We start from the raw sequence: 22,005 nt of genomic DNA on the forward strand, positions 1-22,005 counted from the left end.
TTGCATGTTTTGATATTTCCATCACTAGTTGTGTTTGTGTCTAATTGGTCCTGTGATACTTGACCTCTGATATAGGCATCATTATACTGAAACACAGCTGTGTTGGGTTCTTTCATTTATACCACTAGATGCTGGACAAAATAAAATTGACCTTTGACCTGCTGTTCTTGTTGCCTTGCTTTTTGTGGTTCCTGTGGATGTCTACACGAGGCTGTTTTCTTATTTCAAATGTAGAAAAAAAAAGAAGGTACCAAGCCTCGGGGTAAAACTGGAACAACAAACAAAGAGGCACAAGAGATGTTTGAACCAACTTCCAGTTACATAATATCTTTATTAGCAGTTTTTCAAATGTCCAAAAGCAAGAAAATGTCTAATCCATTCATATATTCATCTATTAAAAAGGTGTATTTATCTTCAGTAACAGCTGTAAAAAATAAAAATCAATGTGTCTATAAGCAGTTGGACAACCAACAATAGGTCTCAAAAATCATAATTTAGTAGATTCATATGATAAATACTTATCTTCCATTATTCTGAAGGGTTTTATCTGGAAACACAATATGCTCCCAATGGTATAAATTAATACAAATCTTCTGAAGTCCAAATCCCAATAGAAGTACTGCTGTTTTGCATTAATTAAAAGGCTGCATAGGGGAATTATTTGCATTTTCCATCCTAGCCTGTTGATGAAAGCTGTGTATTATGCTATGATGGAAAACTATGGAATAAGATACTATACATGGTGGTGGGGATTTCACTTAAAAACCCTAGCTTTCTGCCTGAGGGCATTGTCCGTTTGAAACAGTTGGTGTCATCACCTACAGTGTTCTCCCCAGAAATTTTTTCCAGCCGGGTGGCATGAAAAAGTAGCCGGGTGGGGCGGGACAGGGAAATTTTGTGGTGGGGAAAATTAAGGGCTCCTTTTACTAAGCTGCAATAGCGTTTTTAGCGCGTGCAGAATTGCCACGCTACACGGCTAGAATTAACCGTCTAGCCTGTGCGGCAATTCTACGGGAGCTAAGCGTGCGGTAAAACCGCTAACGCAGCTTAGTAAAAGGAGCCCTAAATGTATACTATTTGTATTAGTTAATTATTATTAGTTATTTTCCAATGCTCAATATGACTGCCTTTCTTAAGGTTTGACACTTGTTCCATAATATTAAATTTAAGAAGTATCCAATTCTAGAATAATTAGATATTTGCCCTCTTTCAAATGGTATAGAGCAGCGTCTCTCAAACTTTTTTAACTCCGGCACACTAAACGGAGCAAATGTTTTTTGTGGCACACTAAATGCAGCAAATGTTTTTTCATGGCTGGAAAAAATTTCTGGGGAGAACACTGATGCCCTAATTTTCAAGGTCCAATCACATCAAAGAATGATGCTTATCTGGGCAGTTGTTTAATAAAAAGAATGGATAAGATAACATGAGAAGTGAAATTGTCATGAATCAGAGGGATACATACCCTGTAGGTCCTAAAAGCAGACTTGTGGATTAGATATAAACTAGGAAGGCAGTGGCATAACTAGCATATGTGACACCCGAGGCCCATCATTTTATGACACCCCCCCATCTGTATGAAAAACATGATTTTTAGTAACAATCCACACATCACACAAGAGTGTGCCTAGGAAAAGGCAGCATCTTACATATTGCAGTGAGCAGTACATCAATACACCCATTGTAAAACTAAATAAGCCAGACTAGTACAGATCAATCCTACACAGTCAATCCTAACTGAAAACCATGTCTTTCGAACACACCTTCGCCTAGTATGGAATATGTAATCACAAACTAACCCCTCTCCCTTTTACAAAACTGTAATGTGGTTTTTAGCTATGGTGGTAACAGTTCAGACTCTCATAGAATTCTGATCAATTACCACCATGGCCAGTGCTAAAAAAAACGCTCTACAGTTTTGTAAAAGGGGGGATAAAATAGAAAAACGTAGACAAAGGTTAAATTGAACTACCAAGAAGCTGGACTCTGTATACAATGCAACACCACAGAAACAGCGATGCATCTCCCCTAAAGCAAAAAAATAAATAAATATAATTTTTTTCTACATTGTCTTCTCTGGTTTCTGCTTTCCTCATAGTCTTGACACTATCTTCCTTTCATCCACTGTCTACTCTCTCTCTGCCCCTTCTATATGGCATCTTCTCTCCTTGTATTCCCCTTCCATCTCTCCCTACACCCTTATTATTCTGGCATCCATCTTCTTCCCTTCCCTCCTTCAATGGTCTGGCATCTCTCTCCTCTTCTTCCCTTCCCTCTCCCACACCCCCATGGTCTGGCATTTCACTCTCTCCTCTCCCTTCCCCCCACTTCCATCACATCAGCATGTGCTCTTGACGCTCATAGGCTCCCTGCGCTAAAAAACGCTATTGCGGTTTAGTAAAAGGGGACCATAGGGTAAAATATAGACAGCAGATATAAATTCAGACACATTTTGATCAGTAAATTTAAAATAAACTCATTTTTCCTACCTTATTGTCTGGTGATTTCATGAGTCTCTGGTTGCACTTTCTTCTTCTGACTGTGCATCCAATCTTTCTTCCCTTCTTTCAGCCTGTATGCTTCCTCTCCTCCTGACCTCATTCCCATCCCCCAACTTTTTCTTCCTCTCTTCCTGCCCTTTCTTTCTTTCTCTCTTCATGCCCCCTTTCTTTTTTTCTGTTTCTCTTCCTGCCCTCTTACTTTCTTTCTCCTTGCCCTCCCCCAAGCTACTGCCAATGTCACTGCCATCGGGGAACAGGCCCCAAAGCCGCTGGCCACCGCCCCCACCAACCTCTCCCTACTTCGGGCCGACCAGCATTCCTCTCCCCGATGTCAATTCTGCCGTCGGAGAAGAAGGCTGATCGGCCCAAGATCACAATCGATTGGGGAAATGCTGCCGGGTCCTGCCTTCGCGGAAACTGAAACTAGGCAGGACCCGGCAGCAAGAAGAGCAACTTCACTGACCTGTCTCCCGCCTTAGCCCATAGCGAATTTATGCTTCGGGGATCTAACATGTGCGTGCTGGCTTCCCTTCTCTTCCCTCCCCCCCCCCCGGACATAACTTCCGGTTTCGGAGGGAAGAGAAGGGAAGCTGGCACACACACGTTAAAGCCCCGGAGCATAAGTTCGCTACGGGCTAAGGTGAAATCTTCAAGCCGGCTTTTTTTTTTTTTTTTATGTTGAGCAGCAGCGGAGGCAGCAGAATTTAGGTGGGCGGTCATCTAAATTACCCAGGCGGACCGCCTAGCTAAAAGGTCCTAGGGAGAACACTGACCTACTTGTGTGACTGACTTATTCTACTGTAATTGATACTGTCAGTTATAGACAGCATCAGTTAAAAGTTAAAGAGCTTTGGTAATCCTAGGCAGTGACTGTGAATCCACTGTTTTGGACAGGTAACATGGGGAGGTAGTTGGATGGAGGAAGGAGGGAAATGCAAAAAATACTAATCTGGTCAAACACTAGCTGTTAAATTCAGCACAATTATTAGGAGATAAACATTTAATCAAGCCTGTAAATATGTGAAACAAATGTGAATCTTATATTTGCAGCAACTAACAGGTGAATTATCATGTACTAATTTAAAGTATTTATGGTTCTTGTTCAGCATAGTACAAAATGTTTAATAATTTTGTTGGTTATTTTTCAGATTTTAATCTGCCTTTCTCAGTGGATGTATTGACCAAAGAAGCAAACTCAAGTTCTCAAAAACATTCTCAGGAAAGATTAGATGCTCAAGGAAGTTCCTGTTTGCCTGTTCAGGTTCCCTCCAAATTACTTTCTTCATATCGGAAGACTAGGCATCTTCACAGAACTAGTCATCACTGTTCACTGAGAGATGGACTAAAATCCCAGTTATCTACTTCGGATTCAGAGGCAAATTCGGATGATAAGGCATCAACAATGGTTAAGCGTAGGCATTCACATTTTTTACAACCTTTTTTAACAAATCAGTCTAAGGAAAATCATTCAGCATACCAAAGTGATCCCCTACAGTCAGCTGAGGCAAATTTTACGTTAGAAAATACTAGAAATATAATGCAAGTGCAAGAGTTAAATTCAGAAACATTAAATGAATCTGCTGCAATTTCCATTGTTAATAATATGGAGAACTCTCCCTTTGATTTATGCCATGTCTTATTATCATTGTTAGAAAAAGTTTGTAAATTTGATATTGCTTTGAATCATAATTCTGCACTGGTGGCCAGTGTTGTACCCACTTTAACAGAATTTCTCTCAGGATTTGGAGATTGTTGCAGTCTGAGTGACCCTTCAGAAAGTAAAGTGGTTTCTACAGGTTGGACAGAGGAGCCGATAGCTTTGATCCAGAGGATGCTCTTCCGGACAGTATTGCATCTTATGTCTGTAGATATTAATAATACTGATGCAATGCCTGATAACTTAAGAAAAAATATGACAGATTTGTTGAGAGCAACTTTAAAAATCAGAACTTGTTTGGAAAAATCTGTTCCTTTTGTCCCGAGGCAAAAAAGAACCCTGGAGGAAATTCAAGAAGATTTTATATTTTCTAAGTATCATCACAGAGCCTTCTTGTTGCCAGAACTTTTGGAGGGATTGCTACAGGTTCTGATCTGCTGCCTTCAGTCTGCTGCTTCTAATCCTTTCTATTTTAGTCAAGCTATGGATCTTGTCCATGAATTTATCCAACACCAAGGTTTTGAACTTTTTGAAATCACAGTGCTTCAAATGGAATGGCTAATCTCAAAAGACGAAGACGTGTCCTGCCAAGCTTCAGAACATATTAAAGTCTTAATAAACAGTGTTATGAAAATAACTAGTACTATTAAAAAGGTGAAATCAGAGCAGCTTCATCAATCAGTGTGTACAAGGAAAAGGCATAGACGGTGTGAGTATTCTCACTTTATGCATCACCACAGAGATCTTTCTGGCCTTCCAGTCTCTGTTTTCAGAAATCAAATGTCCAAAAATCCTTTTGAGTGCATAGAAGAAGTTAACTACCCTGATAGATGCTGTTGTATTGCAGTATGTTCTCATCAGAGTCTGCGACTTCTTAAACAAGTTTCTTTGACCAGTACCTGTGTGCAGATCCTCTCAGGTATTCATAATGTAGGAATTTGCTGTTGCATGGATCCCAGATCTGTGATTACACCATTACTTCATGTTTTGAAAGTACCAGTATTAAAAAATTTTCAGCACCAAATATTGAATATCTTGAGCAAACTCATTTTGGATCAGTTAGGTGGTGGAGAAGTTTCTTCAAAAATTAAACAAGCAGCCTGCAATATTTGTACTATTGATTCTGATCAACTGGCTGAATTCAAGGAGATACTTTATGAAACTTGCATGGATAGTGGTGCAACATCTAATTACTGTGGTACTTCCCAGAAGTTTCAAGGAATTTTGCCTTGTGGGGGATCAGAAGATGTGCTTTGGAAATGGGATGCCTTGGAAGCTTATCAGATCCTTGTCTTTGGAGATGATCCTCAGCTCAGTCTTCAGATTACAAGCCATCTTTGTGATTTAACTCAAAGGGGTAATGTTGTGGTTCAGTGTAAGTTGTACACTTACATCATTAGTCCTGTGCTCCAGAGAGGAATGGAGATAGCTCATCATTCTCATCAACTTGGCACATCTACTGCTTGCACTTATGCATGTAGCTATCATACCAAATGTTTGCCTCCAGGAATACTTCAGATGTGTTTGCAGGTCTTGCCTGCATTACTTACATCAAGGTTAGAAAATTTTATTTTAGACTATTGTTTGATTATATAAAAATGTATATAAATGCATTTACAAAATATCTGGCCTTAATTAGTAGAGAAAAAATATCTCTTGAGTGAAGCAACATATAAAATTCAATAAACAAGTAGCCACACTCTCATTTGAGTAATTACTAGATCTTATATATAATAATTCTTTCAATTCATTTCATTCAAAAAATCTATGGTCCACTTTAAACAACAGTTAGCAAGCACACTTGCAATGACCTCAGCGGCTACACTCAAGCATCTTATTTCATTTAAAGCTTGAGCTATATAGTAGCCAGCCTCCTCATCGGCCACATTATTTTATAAATTAATTTTCTGTTATGATTTTAAGTCCAAAACAAACTTATCTTAAATGATATACTGAATGGGAGGCTGGCTACTATAGAGCTCAGGGATCTCAAAGTCCCTCCTTGAGGACCGTAATCCAGTCGGGTTTTCAGGATTTCCCCAATTAATATGCATTGAAAGCAGTGCGTGCACCTAGATCTCATGCATATTCATTGGGGAAATCCTGAAAACCTGACTGGATTGCGGCCCTCAAGCAGGGACTTTGAGAGCCCTGATATAGTTCAAGCTTTACATGAAATAAGATGCTTGAGTGGAGCTACTGAGGTCACTGCAGGAGTGCTTGCTAACTGTTGTGTAAAGTGGACCTTAGATGTTTTTGAATGAAATGAATTGAAAGAATTATTATATATAAGATTTAATAATTACTCAAATGAGTGTGGCTACTTGTTTATTGAATTATAAATGCATTTAAGCATGGTGTCAAAACTGAGTGGGGGAGAGTTATGCATAGACAGTCTGCAAGGATAGAAGTTGGCTTCCAGTTGCAGGGTAATCATTTTATATACATAAAGATAAAAAGTGCATACTAACAGAAAAATCAAATTTCAAGTGTAATTTTATGTTATGATCAGTGAGTTATTCACCTCTACTTGCGAGTTTTGCAGAAGGAATCATCTACAGCTTTTCAACCATTCCTTGCGTTAGTGGGCAGTGCCCAATTTCAGGTTTTCCTTCTGCAATTGACTTGAGGTATCTCTTCTTCTGCGCTGCAATTGATTTATTATTTTGGGGGCTCAGACTGACTGGCCCTGTTTTGGTCCAGAGGGCTGTAGCGGGTGCCAGCTGCATTTCCCCCCCTTCCCTGAAGACGCATGAGGAGCTAGTGGATTCAAGGGTTTCAGGCTCTCAGAACCTTTCTAAAAGGCAGCCCAAAGAGACAAGTGGATGAAAGATCTTATAGGCTTGTGTGAGGCAGAAATCTTCTCTGTTGTCCAGCTTCAGTATTGAGCTGATGTAGGCACAGCTCCAGGCAGTTCTGTGAGTCTAGTCTATTATTGTATATGGGAAATTTTGGGGTGGGTTAAGACCTGGACCTTTGAGTGTCTCTTGGGCTTCCTAAAAGGATCCCCCACTTACTTAAATAGTCCCATATTCCCGGAACACAAAAAATTTCTCAAGTTCCATGTGCTAGATATGCATCAATTCTTGGCACTTCGTTTGGTTTGGTAACAGTTCCTTGCACCTTTACCAAAGTGATGGTGGTGACAGCAGCACATCTGTGCAAAGCAGTGATTCAAGTACCCCCATACTTGGTTAGAGAACCCAGAATGCTTTGGGCTTATGACATGGCTCTTGAGCATGTAGCTGTAAAGAAGAAAAGATATTTGGAGGGAGTTACAGCTACCGTCCTACAATCTAAGAAGCCAGCTATGGTCACAGTCTATGCTAAGGCCTGGAAAATGTTTCTGCGCTGGTGCAGAACAGAAGGTGTAGAGCCTTTTAGAATTCTGATTTCCATGGTTTATGTAGAAAGCCTCCTGTGCATTAGGGCTTGAGTGGAGAAAGGGTTTTTGGCTAGGTTTCTGAAGGGACTAGGTTTCTGAAGGGAGTGTTGCAATTGCATCCTCTCATGTGACAACCCTTTCCAATGTGGAATCTAAACATTGTGCTATGTACCCTCCGTAAAGCCCCGTACAAGCCCTTACAAGAGGCATTGCTGATGGATCTGACTGTCAAGATGGTTTTCCTGATGGCTATTGCCTCAGCAAGAAGGGTCATGGAACTTAAGGCTCTGTCATGCAGAGAGCAGTTCCTTAGATTTATGGAAGTGGGTTTGTCTCTACGCATGGTGCCTTACTTTCTGCCAGAGATGGTACTGACGTTCCATGTCAAACAGAAAGTCTGACTGCCTGAGTTCCAGGCTGCAGGTATAAAGAAAAAAAGATAAAGTTTTGAAGTTCTGGACGTGAGGAGAGTTCTCTGTTATCTCGAGGTGATGAATGATTTTTGTCTTTTTGTGCTCACCAGTGCTGGCAGACTGGGAAGCCAGCATCCAATGGACCCACATGGGTATTTTGCAGCACTGGCTGTAGTAAGCCATCACCAATTTCCTTGAAGGTACATTCCACCAGAAGTGTGGCTTCTTCATGGGCAGAACACTGGGCATTTCCGTCCAAGGAAATTTGTAGGGCAGCCACAAAGTCCACTCTCCACACTTTCACAAAGTTTTACAGAGTGGCTGTTATGGCGCAAATGGATGCCACTTTTGGGTCCTCAGTGCTAGCAGCAGGATTTTTTGCCCCGCCCTAGACTCAGGGCACAGCTTTGGTATGTCTCACTGGTCAAGACTCATGTTCCTTTTGCACTGTAAGGGAAGATCAAGTTTCAAGTTTTATTAAAATTTGTTATCCCACATCAAAATTCTAAGCAGCTTACAATCATAAAATGGAGGGATATGAAATCAATAATCATTTATGATACAATTCAAAATGAATAATTATACAATACAGACTGATGTTGGAAATGAGGGGTTAAGGGGAGAAATACAATATTGAATAGGAGAGGAAGATATAAAAGGTAAGTACATATGGGAGAGGGAAATTACATCTCTCTTTTCAAAAGATTAGGAAAGATTAGGTTCTTACCTCGATAATCTTATTTTCAGTATAAAGGAACATGAGTCTTGATACCCACCCTGTCAGATATAAATTTAGCCTGCTTCCTGTCTCAGACACGTATGTGGGTCCCCAAATGCTTGCCCTGGAGCAGCCTAGAGAGCATAAAGATGAATTTGATTCAGCTGTCAGCAAGTACAGTAAGCAATGTGATAGTTCGCTATGGCAAAGTCCATGGGAGAGTCTGTAACAGCTGTATAAATGATAGTGCTGCTTGCACTCAGCTAGGTGGCTTGTTTGGTTCCATCTTGTTTATATTACGTTTCAAAGGGTTTCTTAATTGTCTTTGTTGCAGAGCAGAAAAGACTTGACTTGGCAGGGAGTTCTTCATGCCCTCCTTATTTCTCCTCACTTAGGGGTGATCAACTGCTTTGGTATGAACTGAGGAGATGGGACACTGCCCACTGAAACGAGGAGGTAAGCTGAAAAGTTGTAGATGATTCCTTCTGCAAAAACTCGTGAATAGAGGTGAATAACCCGCTGGTCAAGATTCATGTTCCTTTATACTGGAAAGATTATCAAGGTAAGAACCTATCTTCATTTCCCCAGAAGAAGCATCTGCCAAGAATCAAGTAGCAGCTACACACCACAGAATCAAGAAAATATATCTTTTCTCACTCAACCAGCTGGTATTCTATCAACTAGTTGCTACTTCATTAAAATCCCCTACTAAGATCATTGGGGCCTCCTCCAGACCCACCAACATCTCTACCATTTAAATTTAAAAAAAATTAATTTCTGTCATTGGGAACTTTATCAGCCTAAATCAGCCAAAGTTGCTCCTACCAAATATCTCCTAGGACCCCTACATATTTACTCTCTGGGTCTTTTGTCACCGTTGTTTCCACTAATGGGACACATATATGAACCAATATTGCTACCCCACTTTCTGTGACTCGGGTGCAGGTGCAATGTAGTATCTCCCCCACCTACTCACTTACAATTTATCATGTTCCACCTCCTTCAAGCGTGTTTCTAGTAACATTGCAATCATTGCTTTCTGGGCCACAGTAAGCTGTGTGTGGCAGTGTGGCCGCACAGAGTACAAGGGAGGCATGGGCTCCAAAATTGTGACCTCTATTACCTTCCCTGCTTAGCTGCAGTGCAGTGGGTAGAATAGGTGGACATCATCTATCAGCATTTAAAGCTCCATTACATTGCAGCAGATCTAAACGCAATGTAAAGAGCTTTAGTTTTTATAACTCTCTGTAATAAAATAAAACCTTCCCCCCAAAAATAAAACAAAACCCAAACAACCCTGAAAATTATCTGCATTGAAATGATCCCCATAAGCCATAGTTCATAACCAAAATTATTAAGAACCAAGCTACAAGCTCAAGAGGGAAGGGCATGCACGTAAGGTTCCAAAATAGATCAAAATAGTAAGACATGCATCATGAGCCTCCAACATCTAAGTTATGAAGGTCACTCCTCCTTTGCCAGAAAGCTGGTGGTTGGTCCTGAGTCCAGTTTTGCAAAATACATTTTTTACCTACTATACATGCTTTATGTAAAAAGGAACGTCCATCCCTAGGAAAAGGGACCACAATGAACCAATTACCAAATAAAATAACTAAGGAAGAAGGTAAGATGGACTTGTCAAGTAGCTTTTCCAAAAGTTTGTGACATTTCTAAAAAATTTTGTGTTAACCACTGAGGATTAGCAACACCCAAAAAGTACTTCATATCAGTTTCTGATCATTTTGTGAGAATAAAGTAATAGTGATAAAAGTTTAATTATCCTTACACTCTTTGCTGTGTATTTGGCTGTGGTACATGATTTTTGTTCTGTCTTTGTGCCTTTTGCAGTCTGGTTTATTTATTTATGTGTTCTTTTTCCACAGGGTAATACGAGACTTGTTTTTAAGTTGTAATGGAGTAAACCAAATAATTGAGTTAAATTATTTAGACTCCATTAGATGTTATTCACTTAAGGTATTTGAAAGCCTCATATGCAGCTTGGAAGAACAGCAGAAGGATCTACTGGTACCAGAATCTGAATCTGGAACTATAGGGAGTGAACTGAAGGAGTCCACATTATATTTGATTGTTCCTGTTTATCACCAGCAAACATTTTCAGATGCTTCTCAGAGCCTGAGCAAGTTTTATGCTGGTTTGAAAGAAACTTGTCCAAAGAAAAAAAAAATTACTAACCAAGAATTCCAAATCAACATGATAAATATTTTTCTCTGTGTGGCTTTTTTATGTATAACCAGAGAAACAGATTCTGATAGAGACTCAGCCAATGATTCTGAAGATACTTCAGGTTATGATAGTACTGCAAGTGAACCTCTAAGCCATAAGTTACCAAGTTTATCTATAGAAAACATTGTTTTGCCTTACCCAGAACAAATACAGCGAACAGCAGATATCTGGTCTATGTGCCATCTGATCTACATGTCAAATTTAGTTTTCCAGAAACAGTTTCACAGACTTGGTGGTTTTGAAATATGCCATAGATTAATAATAATGCTTATCCTGAAATTTGCCAAGAAAAAAGAAAAGGTTAATGAAAAGAATGAAATGAGTCCATGCACAACTGAGAACAAATATTTAACTGATAGGTCTTCTAATGAATCTGTTTTAACTGAGTCGTCTTCATCCCTGACTGTCTGCAGAGAGTTAGGACTGTTGGAAAAAGCTGTTGGTTCAGGTCAGAGCATGGCCAGAGCAGGACTGTTGAATGAACAGGACTTTAGAACTTCTTGTGGCAATTCAGCCATTGTGGAACCATCTTCAGCCAGAGACACTGAAATTGCGAAAACAGAAATCAGTCTAAAACTAGAGAGTGAATGGTCACATCAGAGCATAAGACTATTTGAAGCTTTACTAAGTATTTGTCTTCACAGTGCAAGTATCGGTCAACAGAAGGTGGAAATGGAGTTGTTTTATCAGGTAATATTTATTTTTAAATATGATATCACTTGCTACCCTGAATCTAATGTTACACAGGTAAATATTTAAATGTCACAGTCAGTGTATAAATTAGCCATGAATATTCAGCACCACTGTCAGGATTGCAAATGGTGCTGAATATCCGTATAGAGCACTCAGCACCAGAGCTAGCCTTATAGCAGTGATATTGAGTCCATCATTTGGCTAAAAGATCCAGATAAAATTAGCACAACCTTTTTGCTGGACCCTTAAATGGCCCTTATAGAGCAGCAAGACTACTGTTATGGGTCGTTGGTGCCATTTTGAATCCAGCACATGCAGGACCAGGAGGGATAGGATTGATTCTGACTGCTCCAGAGAATATGAAAGGGTAGGTTGCTACTCATATTCAGTAGCTCACAGGAGGGTTCCGTCCCAGCTGACTAACAATTTTTTGCACACACCCCTGGTACCTTTTTAAATTCTGGTGGTCCAGTGGTATATCGGCAGGAGTGAGCTTTCCGTGCTGCTGCCCCTCCTGTGAGAACTGATGGCAGCCATTCAGAGAGCAGCACAGAGCCAGGCTGGAGCACGAAAAGCTCACTTCTGCCTTGTACGCTGCTATATGCAAGATATGATGAGGCAGCTGTCCAGCGAGGGAGGGGAAGGAGTGCGGAAAGCTCGCTCCTGCCGATACACCGCTGGACCACCAGAATTTAAAAAGGTACTGGGGGAGTGTAAAAAATTGTTATATTTGCTCCATAAGATGCACAGACATTTCTACCCACTATTTTTTTGTGGGGGGGAGGGGAGTGCGTCTTATGTAGCAAAAAAATACGGTATTTATGTCTATTTTTTGTTGTCTGCTCTTTTTATTATTCAGATCATGTTGGTCCCAGGCTCTGGTTTCTGCTTGTCTTCTGTTAACTCACTCACTAAGGTCTCCTGCCCATTTGATGTTTTCTTCTTTCTCTGTGCTCACCATCCATCTTCCATCTCTGTACCTTCCCTTCCACTGCCATATCCAACATCTCTTTCCCACTGTCTACCATCTCACTCTCTCTCTCCCTGCGTTGTGCCTTAGGTCAAACCTCTTTATTCTCCTTGCAGCATCTCTCCCTTTCCTCCCCCTCCATTATCATGTGCAACATTTCTTTCTCTCTCCCTGCCCTCCACCCTATATTCAACACTTCTCCCGTTCTCTTCTCCATGCATGTCTCCCTTCCCTCCACCATATGCAGGATTTCTCCCTCTCACCCCGTTCTACATCTGTTGCATCCCTCCTTTCCTCTCCTCCACCCCATGTCCAACGATTCTTCCTCTCTCCTCTGCTCTCTTTCCCCCATGTGCAGCAGCTTTCCTCCCTCCTATCCCCCTGTGCAGCTTTTCATCCATCCCTCCCATCTACCTGTGCAACAGCTTTCCTTCCTCCTATACCCCAGTGCAGTACCGACCAACCGACCCCCCCCCCCCCATTTCAGGTCTCTCAAAGCAGTAGCAGTGGTGATGGTGGCTGCTGGGAAAAGGCAGCGCTACAAACAGGCAGATTCTGGCCTGCCCCGCTAGGGCTTCCTTTTGCCGTATCATCAGTAATGCAGAAGAGGGAAGCCCTAGCGGGGCAGGCCAGAAGCTACCTTTTTGGAGTGCAGCCTTTTACCATCGTCTACCATCACGCTGCTGCTTTAAGAGGCCCGGAGGAAAGTCAGGACTCACTATCTGTGAGTCCGATTTTTCTACAAAATGATTTGAATCGATTCACTTATGCCAATGAGTGAAAACTGAGTGAATAATCTGGACATCACAGAATATGGTCCAGTTTGTGAATTTTATTGAAGAAATAGAGCACAGCAAATCTAGTTGTGATGTAAGCTTGTTTCAAAATCTTTACAGGCTAATCATTACAATTTTAAAATCCTTCAATGATGAACACAGTCTATGTAGATGTCAAAATTGACTTAAAAACTGGTAGCATAAGAATTCTGAGTTCCCTGAAGCAGAAATACTTGAAACATGATATCATGTTGTAGCTAGGATTCTTACTTTTGACTAAAGATAATACATTTTGTTTTATAAAAAAAATAATACAAAAGCTAACCATTTTGATATGGATACAATTTGTTAAAAATCAATAACATTAACTGTGGGTACACAGTTAAATGGACTGACGATTAGCCTTTTTGATCTTAAGGTCCATTCTCAATGCTTATTGGGTGTGTTTAATAGAATCTGATTTGAACTTGGATTGCTTACTGTTCAACCAAACATTGACATCACTCATAGAACTTCAAGAGAGTCCATTGTCTGATTCAGCTATCTTTGCGGAAGAAATTGAGACATATTGCAGAGGCAGTGGACTCAGTACAGGAAGAGAATCAAGCAGCTTTTTTCATTTAGCTTGATTTAAAATTCAACCGGGAGTACTGTACTTCATTTGCAGCTGGCAACAATCTCCACCTCTGATCAAGGGATAGCTGTTCTCAAGACTCAAATTGTCCATGAAGAGAAATTTTTTTTTTTTTTAATCTCAGATAATATAGACAGTCATTCTGTCAAGTTGTGATTTGTTCTTTTACTTCTTCAGTGACTGATGGCCCCTATGAGAAAATGGGAACTCAAAATCATACAGTAAAAATATTGCTTGATGCCCTCCAATTTGTTGTGCATACAATTTAACTATGGATTCTTTATAGAAAGACCTCCTTCATAATGAGCTGCTTGCTCTCTCATACCTGATCAGGTATGCCACAAAAAAGTTAGCAGTGCCTTATGCTCAATTCCAGACTAATGCGTGCTCTCAGCATCTTGTAGCAATAAGAGATACCAGCCCTGATATTCCTTTGAAGAGGAGTGCATGATTTGGCCCACCAGGGAAACTTCAGTTTGGTTCATTCATAACCTCCTAATTTTCCATTGGCAGATATCTATGCATTGTAAATATTCAGCTTGGCTTTGCCTAATGTGTGCAAAATGGGAGTAAAGATGGACCCTGCATGTGGTTGCATCTTTTATCCCAGGACAAGCAGGCAGCATATTCTTAACGTATGGGTGACGTCACCGACGGAGCCCCGGTACGGACATTTCTCAAGTAGAAAGTTCTAGCTGTCCGCACCGCGCATGCGCGAGTGCCTTCCCGCCCGACGGAGGAGTGCGTGGTCTCCAGTTTCTTCGTTTCCGCGGAGCGAAGAAGACGCATGTGCTTTCAACGGCCGTTGAAAACTCTCTTTTTGCCTTCCCGCTCGCGCTTTTTTGATCCCTTTTTGATCCTTTTTTCTAATTTCCTTTCGATTTTCATTTTTCAAAAAAAAAACAAAAAAAAAACCTCGTGTTTTTTCTTTGTTTTTTCCAACCGGCCCCGGCGGGGCCTGTTGTAATCATACAAGCCTCCGGGTTTGATTTCGCGGAGGCCGTGTTTCCCTTCATGCCCCCCCAACCGGGCTTCAAGAAGTGCCAGCGGTGTGCACGCCCGATCTCTCTTACTGACCCACACAATTGGTGCCTCCAGTGTTTGGGTCCAGAGCATCGGGCTGACACCTGCACCCGCTGTGCTACTCTCAAGAAACGCACTCTTAAGAACCGACAAATCCAGCAGAATATACTCTTCGGCACCGGTTCTGCCATGGATCAAGCCCCGGCGTCGACGGCACCGCCTAAATCGGCACCGACCACATCGACACCGCCTGATCCTTCTTCGGGGTCGATAGCGCCAGGTAAGCCGGCTAAGAAGCCTTCCACTTCCCTAGAGCGCCCTCCAGTTACAGCGGCGACCCCGGTCCTTCCGGCGTCCCGCCGACCTTGTAAACGCTCCGCTCCGATCTCGGTGAGCGCCTCGTCATCGGCCTCCTCATCGCCGGAGCGTCGAGCAGCACCTATGGTACCCAAGAAAACTAAAACGGTACCGGTGCCCCCATTGGAGGACCGCATCTCGGCCATCCTCCAGGACAAACTACAGGAGCAGCTACAGCAGCAACTCCAGCAGCTCCTTCCGACCCTACTGGCACCGCTCCTTCCGGTACCAGACCGGCCCGAGCCTCGCACCATCCCACCGGTGTCCACCCCCTCGGTACCGATGAACACCTCCATGCCGGTCTTATCCGCCCAGCCTGAACTTCAGACTTGTACTGCAGAAGACCCCTCCCGGTCCCGGGATCGACTCCGGTCCCCCCGGGACCGTGATCGACACCATTCCTCACGGGACATGGATCGACGCCGGTCTTCATCTCCCGGTACCGTATCCATGCGCTCTGGCAAGTCCCTTTCTAAAACCTGCCATACTGAGCCTGCCATCAGGGACCCAGATTTATGGGAGCAATCCCCACTCGGTACCGAGGAGGATGCCTCTTCTACAGATGAGGAAATCTCCATGGCTGATACCACCTCCAAGCCTGAACAATCCTCCTTCACGAAATTCCTTCGGGAGATGTTATCGGCTCTCTCTATCCCACTTGAGTCCGACTCTAAAAAGTCCCAGGCTTTTTTAGATGCCTTGGACTTCGACCAACCTCCCAAGGAATTTCTCAAACTTCCCGTACATGATATTCTACGGGAAACGTTTTATAAAAATTTGGAAAACCCCCTTACTGTTCCGGGTGCCCCCAGAAAACTTGACAATCTATACCGGGTCATCCCTATTCCGGGCTTTGATAAACCTCAATTGCCCCATGAGAGCCTCCTCGTAGAGTCCACTCTCAAAAAATCCCAGGGCTCCAGTGTTTATGCCTCCACCCCTCCTGGCAGAGAGGGGAAGACAATGGACAAATTTGGAAAGCGCCTGTACCAGAATGCCATGCTGGCTAACAGGGCCAACAACTACACCTTTCATTTTTCCTTTTATATGAAACACCTGGTCCAACAACTTTCCGCCCTGCAAAAGTATGTCCCTGAGCGTAAGGTCCCGCTCTTCCAACAACAGATTTCCAACCTCCTTCAGCTCAGAAAATTCATGGTACGCTCGATTTATGATTCCTTCGAGCTCACTTCCCGAGCCTCCGCAATGGCTGTAGCCATGCGACGCCTAGCCTGGCTGAGGGTGTCTGATCTTGATGTGAACCACCAAGACCGCCTCGCCAACGCACCCTGCCTTGGTGATGAACTTTTTGGTGAGTCTTTAGATTCCACAACACAAAAGCTTTCGGCTCATGAGACCAGATGGGACACCCTCATTAAGCCTAAAAAGAAGACTCCACCTGCACGACCATACAGGCCTCAGTCCTCTTATCAACGTCGATTCTCTGCCAGACCGCTAAATCCTCCTCAGCAGCAATCTCGCCGTCCTCACCCACAACAGCACGCTCAGGCTCGCTCTCAAACTCACCAAGCGACCAAGCCTCTTCCTCAGACGAAGCCTCCTCAGCCCTTTTGACTCCTTTCTCCAGGGCATAGCCAGTCTCCAACCTTCGATGCCTCTTCCTCAACCTATTGGAGGCCGTCTCACCATCTTTCTCCAACGCTGGGAGGCCATCACATCAGACTTGGGAGGCCATCACATCAACATCATCCGTCACGGATACTCACTAAGGTTCCAGACCCTTCCATTGGACCATCCTCCCATAGAGTCTGCTTCTCACTCCTCCCAAACTCCACTCCTCCTCAGGGAGGTCCAATCCCTTCTCCTCCTCAATGCCATCGAAGAAGTTCCACCAGACCAAAGAGGTCAGGGATTTTACTCCCGCTACTTCCTGGTACCCAAGAAAACGGGAGATCTTTGTCCCATCCTAGACCTCAGGAACCTCAACAAGTGTTTGGTCAAGGAAAAGTTCAGAATGCTCTCCCTTGCCACACTTTATCCTCTTCTATCTCAACACGACTGGCTATGTTCCCTGGATCTCAAGGAGGCCTACACTCACATTCCAATCCATCAGGCCTCACGTCGCTACCTCCGATTCCAGATACTGAATCACCACTATCAGTACAAAGTGCTGCCCTTTGGTCTCGCATCATCACCCAGGGTGTTCACCAAGTGCCTGATTGTGGTAGCGGCCTTTCTCAGGTCCCACAACCTGCAGGTGTTCCCCTACTTGGACGATTGGTTGGTGAAAGCAACTACATCTCCGCTCGTGCTGCAAGCCACTCATCAAACCATCTCTTTCCTCCATCTCTTGGGATTCGAGATAAATTACCCCAAGTCACATCTGCTTCCCACGCAGCGCCTTTAGTTCATCGGAGCAGTTCTCGATACCAATCTGATGAGGGCGTTCCTTCCTTCCGACCGGCACCGGACCTTGCTCCACCTCTGTCGGCAGGTGCTTCTGCTTCCTTCCATCCCTGCTCGATAGATGATGGTCCTCCTGGGCCACATGGCCTCGACAGTCCATGTGCTTCCCCTGGCGCGACTCCACCTCAGGATACCTCAATGGACCCTTGCCTACCAATGGTCACAGACCACGGACCTTCTTTCTCATCCCATCTCTGTGACATCATCTCTTCAGCAATCTCTTCAATGGTGGTTGAACTCCTCAAATCTTTCCAGGGGTCTCCTTTTTCATTTACCCCCTCATTCCATGATCATCACCACAGATGCCTCCCCCTATGCATGGGGAGCTCACATAGGGGATCTACGCACCCAGGGACTATGGACTCCTCAGGAGCGTCAACATCACATCAATTTCCTGGAGCTCAGAGCCATGTTTTATGCACTCAAGGCCTTCCAGCACCTTCTCTACCCTCAGGTTCTTCTGTGCACAGACAACCAAGTCGCCATGTACTACATAAACAAGCAAGGCGGCACCGGATCTCGCCTCCTTTGTCAGGAGGCCCTCCGTATCTGGACTTGGGCCACGGCCCACAATCTTTACCTGAAGGCTGTCTATATCCAGGGCGAACAGAACTCCCTGGCCGACCATCTCAGCCGCATCCTTCAACCTCACGAGTGGACCCTGGACCCTCCCACACTCCACTCCATATTTGTTCACTGGGGCACCCCGCAGGTGGACCTCTTTGCAGCTCCTCACAACCATCAGCTGCCCCAGTTCTGTTCCAGACTCTTCTCTCCACATCGTCTGGCCCCGGATGCATTCCTGCTCGACTGGACGGATCGGTTCCTCTATGCCTTTCCTCCACTGCCTCTAATGTTGCGGACCTTGTTCAAACTCCGCAAGGACAGGGCCACCATGATTCTCATCGCTCCCCGGTGGCCCCGACAGCACTGGTTCTCCCTCCTGCTTCAGCTCAGCTCCAAGGAGCCCATTCCTCTTCCTGTGTTTCCTACTCTGCTTACGCAGCGGCATCAGTCTCTACTGCATCCCAATCTGTCTTCACTCCACCTGACGGCTTGGTTTCTCTCGGGCTGACCTCTCCGGAGAATCTGTCCCAGCCTGTCCGTCGCATTTTGGATGCCTCCAGGAAGCCCGCCACACTCCAATGTTACCACCAGAAGTGGACCCGCTTCTCTTCTTGGTGCCTCCTGCATCATCACAATCCCACCTCATTGGCGGTGGAAACTCTACTGGACTATTTGCTCTCTCTGTCCAATGCTGGCCTCAAGTCTACCTCAATCAGAGTCCACCTCAGTGCAATCACTGCTTTTCATGAGCCTATCCTCGGAAAACCTCTTACGGCTCATCCTCTAGTTTCCCGGTTCATGAGAGGCCTCTTCAATATCAAACCACCTCTACAACCTCCTCCTGTCGTCTGGGACCTGAATGTGGTTCTCTCAACCCTCATGAAACCTCCTTTTGAGCCTCTTGCTACTGCCTCGCTCAAACTTCTCACTTGAAAGGTGCTTTTCCTCATTGCCATCACCTCTGCCAGGAGGGTCAGTGAGCTGCATGCACTGGTCGCCGATCCACCGTTCACTGTTTTTCACCATGACAAGGTGGTTCTGCGTACCCACCCTAAATTCCTCCCCAAAGTGGTTTCAGCTTTTCACCTCAACCATTGTGCTGCCTGTCTTCTTCCCAAAGCCCCATTCTCATCCTGGGGAACAGGCGTTACACACGCTGGATTGTAAGCGTGCCCTTGCATACTACCTTGACCGCACTAGGGCTCACCGCTCCTCTCCTCAGCTTTTTCTGTCCTTCGATCCTAACCGTCTGGGTCGTCCTGTCTCTAAACGAACGCTGTCCAATTGGCTTGCTGCCTGTATTGCGTTCCGTTATGCTCGGGCCGGCCTCTCACTGAAAGGTGCTGTCACGGCCCACAGGGTCAGAGCTATGGCTGCTTCTGTGGCTTTCCTCCGTTCCACGCCTATAGAGGAAATCTGCAAGGCGGCCACTTGGTCTTCAGTTCACACATTCACTACTCACTACTGTCTGGATACCTTCTCCAGACGGGATGGACACTTCGGCCAATCTGTGTTACAAAATTTATTTTCCTAAATGGCCAACCATCCCCCCTCCCTCTCTGTTAGCTTGGAGGTCACCCATACGTTAAGAATATGCTGCCTGCTTGTCCTGGGATAAAGCACAGTTACTTACCGTAACAGGTGTTATCCAGGGACAGCAGGCAGATATTCTTAGGTCCCACCCTCCTCCCCGGGTTGGCTTCTTAGCTGGCTTATCTTAACTGGAGACCACGCACTCCTCCGTCGGGCGGGAAGGCACTCGCGCATGCGCGGTGCGGACAGCTAGAACTTTCTACTTGAGAAATGTCCGTACCGGGGCTCCGTCGGTGACGTCACCCATACGTTAAGAATATCTGCCTGCTGTCCCTGGATAACACCTGTTACGGTAAGTAACTGTGCTATCAGGCTCTTTCATTCCTCCAAACAGCTTGCAACTCCCTTCCCATCAATACCTTCTAGAAATGTCCCTTATACCCATCTAACTTCTCCCACAAGTATTCTATGTTCAAATGATTTTTATTATTTCAACAAGTAACAAACAAATACAAAAAGCATCGTCAGGAAATAACATTGCAAGTACCCCCCCTCCCTCCCTTCCCATCCCTCCCCACCCCAAGAGTCCAATGCCACAGTAAAACTAAGAGTAAAAAGTAAAACTATTGATTCAAGAGTCTACTTCGAGCATATGGTGTGAGGTCCTGCCAGAAACACTCCCAGGTCTGATGGAATCCACGACCTGGCCCATGATCCAAGTCTCCCACCTGTCTCCGCTCCAGCGTAGCGTGAATTATCATCAAGATTCTCCATTGAGCATTAGAAGGGGGATCTTGGGACAGCCAGTTAGTAAGAATTGCTTTCTTTCCCATCAAAAGCACTCTAGTAACAAAAGCTGTCATTCCTTTAGGTTTAGGCGTGGCTATATTATAATATCCGAATAATGCTCTCGGTTGTGGAAGCCAATGCCTCCCCCATAGCATCGTAATATAATGTCCAAGATTCTGCCACACATTTCTCTCACACCAAAACTAACTCCACATATCCCCACTATAAACACAACTTTCTTTCCACCTTTGCGCTCTGTACAACCTTATGCATTCCCAAACATTTCCCTGGCAAATCACACAAACTGACAGTGTCAAAAGGTCATCTTGGCAGGATACAGTAGCACAAATTTCAGGCCATGCCCCTTCAGTTGGTTCTTAACCCCAGCAAAGTTTTAGTGTACTTTCTGTAACTCTATGGAGGAATGATGAAAAAAAAAAAATAGATCTGTCGGTTCAGTTGCCAAAATCCAGAGCTTGTTTTGAAAGTTATTCATCTGTTTATTTATAACTCTCGTCCTATTTCCCTCTCCTGGTTCCTGTGCTCTATCAGTCCATGTACAGAACCTGAGAGATCCACTTCTGCTTAAACTGTACACACATCTTTAGAGCACTCCAGAAGTCTACCTCTTGCATGATACTACAACAACAATTCATTATTTCTATAGCACAACCTTGATATCAGTTTTCAGCACCTTCTTAGCATTCTGATAATACTTTATTTTTCTTTTCTAAGGCACCTTAAGTTACCAGATTGACTAGCCACCATGATCTCATCCCCTTAAAAGCATGACTACACATGGTTGAAACACCTCTCGTGCTATTTAGATGCTGCGGCCCTTTCCAATAGTTTAAGGGCACATCATTGACTCTGGTCATAATTTTAGCAGAAAGAGAACTCAGGAGCTCCTTAATCATCTCTGTGGTGCCCATCAATATTGGGATCACTGGGTCTATTTTGTATCTCAGATAGCCCAGCCTTCTTGTGTGCAGTTTTCTGACCTCCTCTCTTAGATTTGGTTGGCTGTTACTCCCAAAACCCAGGTACTGCCTGCCTTTTTTATCTATTTGCTCCACACATGCACAAAAACTAGTCCAAAGCATTTGGATTTGGAGTGCAGTGTGGGTTTAGTGCAACTGTCTTTCAGTTTGCCATCATGTGACACTCCAGAATAGATTTGGGGAAGGCTATAAGAAAAATTCTGAGTTTTTTAGGCTTTATTTTTTATTTGCACAAGACGTTCTTTGTATAGAAAATGCGCTCCATACCATAAAGAAATAAACATTATTAATACAAGAAATAAACATGAGTTCAGTCA

The 22,005-nt window shown here is 43.9% G+C and overlaps 1 protein-coding gene across 6 annotated transcripts in view; it reads left to right on the plus strand.

Annotated features, from left to right (window-relative positions):
- Positions 1–22,005, plus strand: part of LYST (lysosomal trafficking regulator) — a 295,950-nt gene that overhangs the window by 56,056 nt on the left and 217,889 nt on the right. For all 6 annotated transcript variants that reach the window (XM_033936373.1, XM_033936368.1, XM_033936370.1 and 3 more), the window contains exons 4-5: positions 3,650–5,714; positions 10,558–11,608. In XM_033936373.1, the coding sequence (XP_033792264.1) occupies positions 3,650–5,714; positions 10,558–11,608 (3,116 nt within the window). The remainder of the gene's footprint in view (positions 1–3,649; positions 5,715–10,557; positions 11,609–22,005) is intronic.

Source organism: Geotrypetes seraphini, chromosome 3 (assembly GCF_902459505.1).
Source record: "Geotrypetes seraphini chromosome 3, aGeoSer1.1, whole genome shotgun sequence".
In the NCBI taxonomy this organism is placed as follows: Eukaryota; Metazoa; Chordata; class Amphibia; order Gymnophiona; family Dermophiidae; genus Geotrypetes; species Geotrypetes seraphini.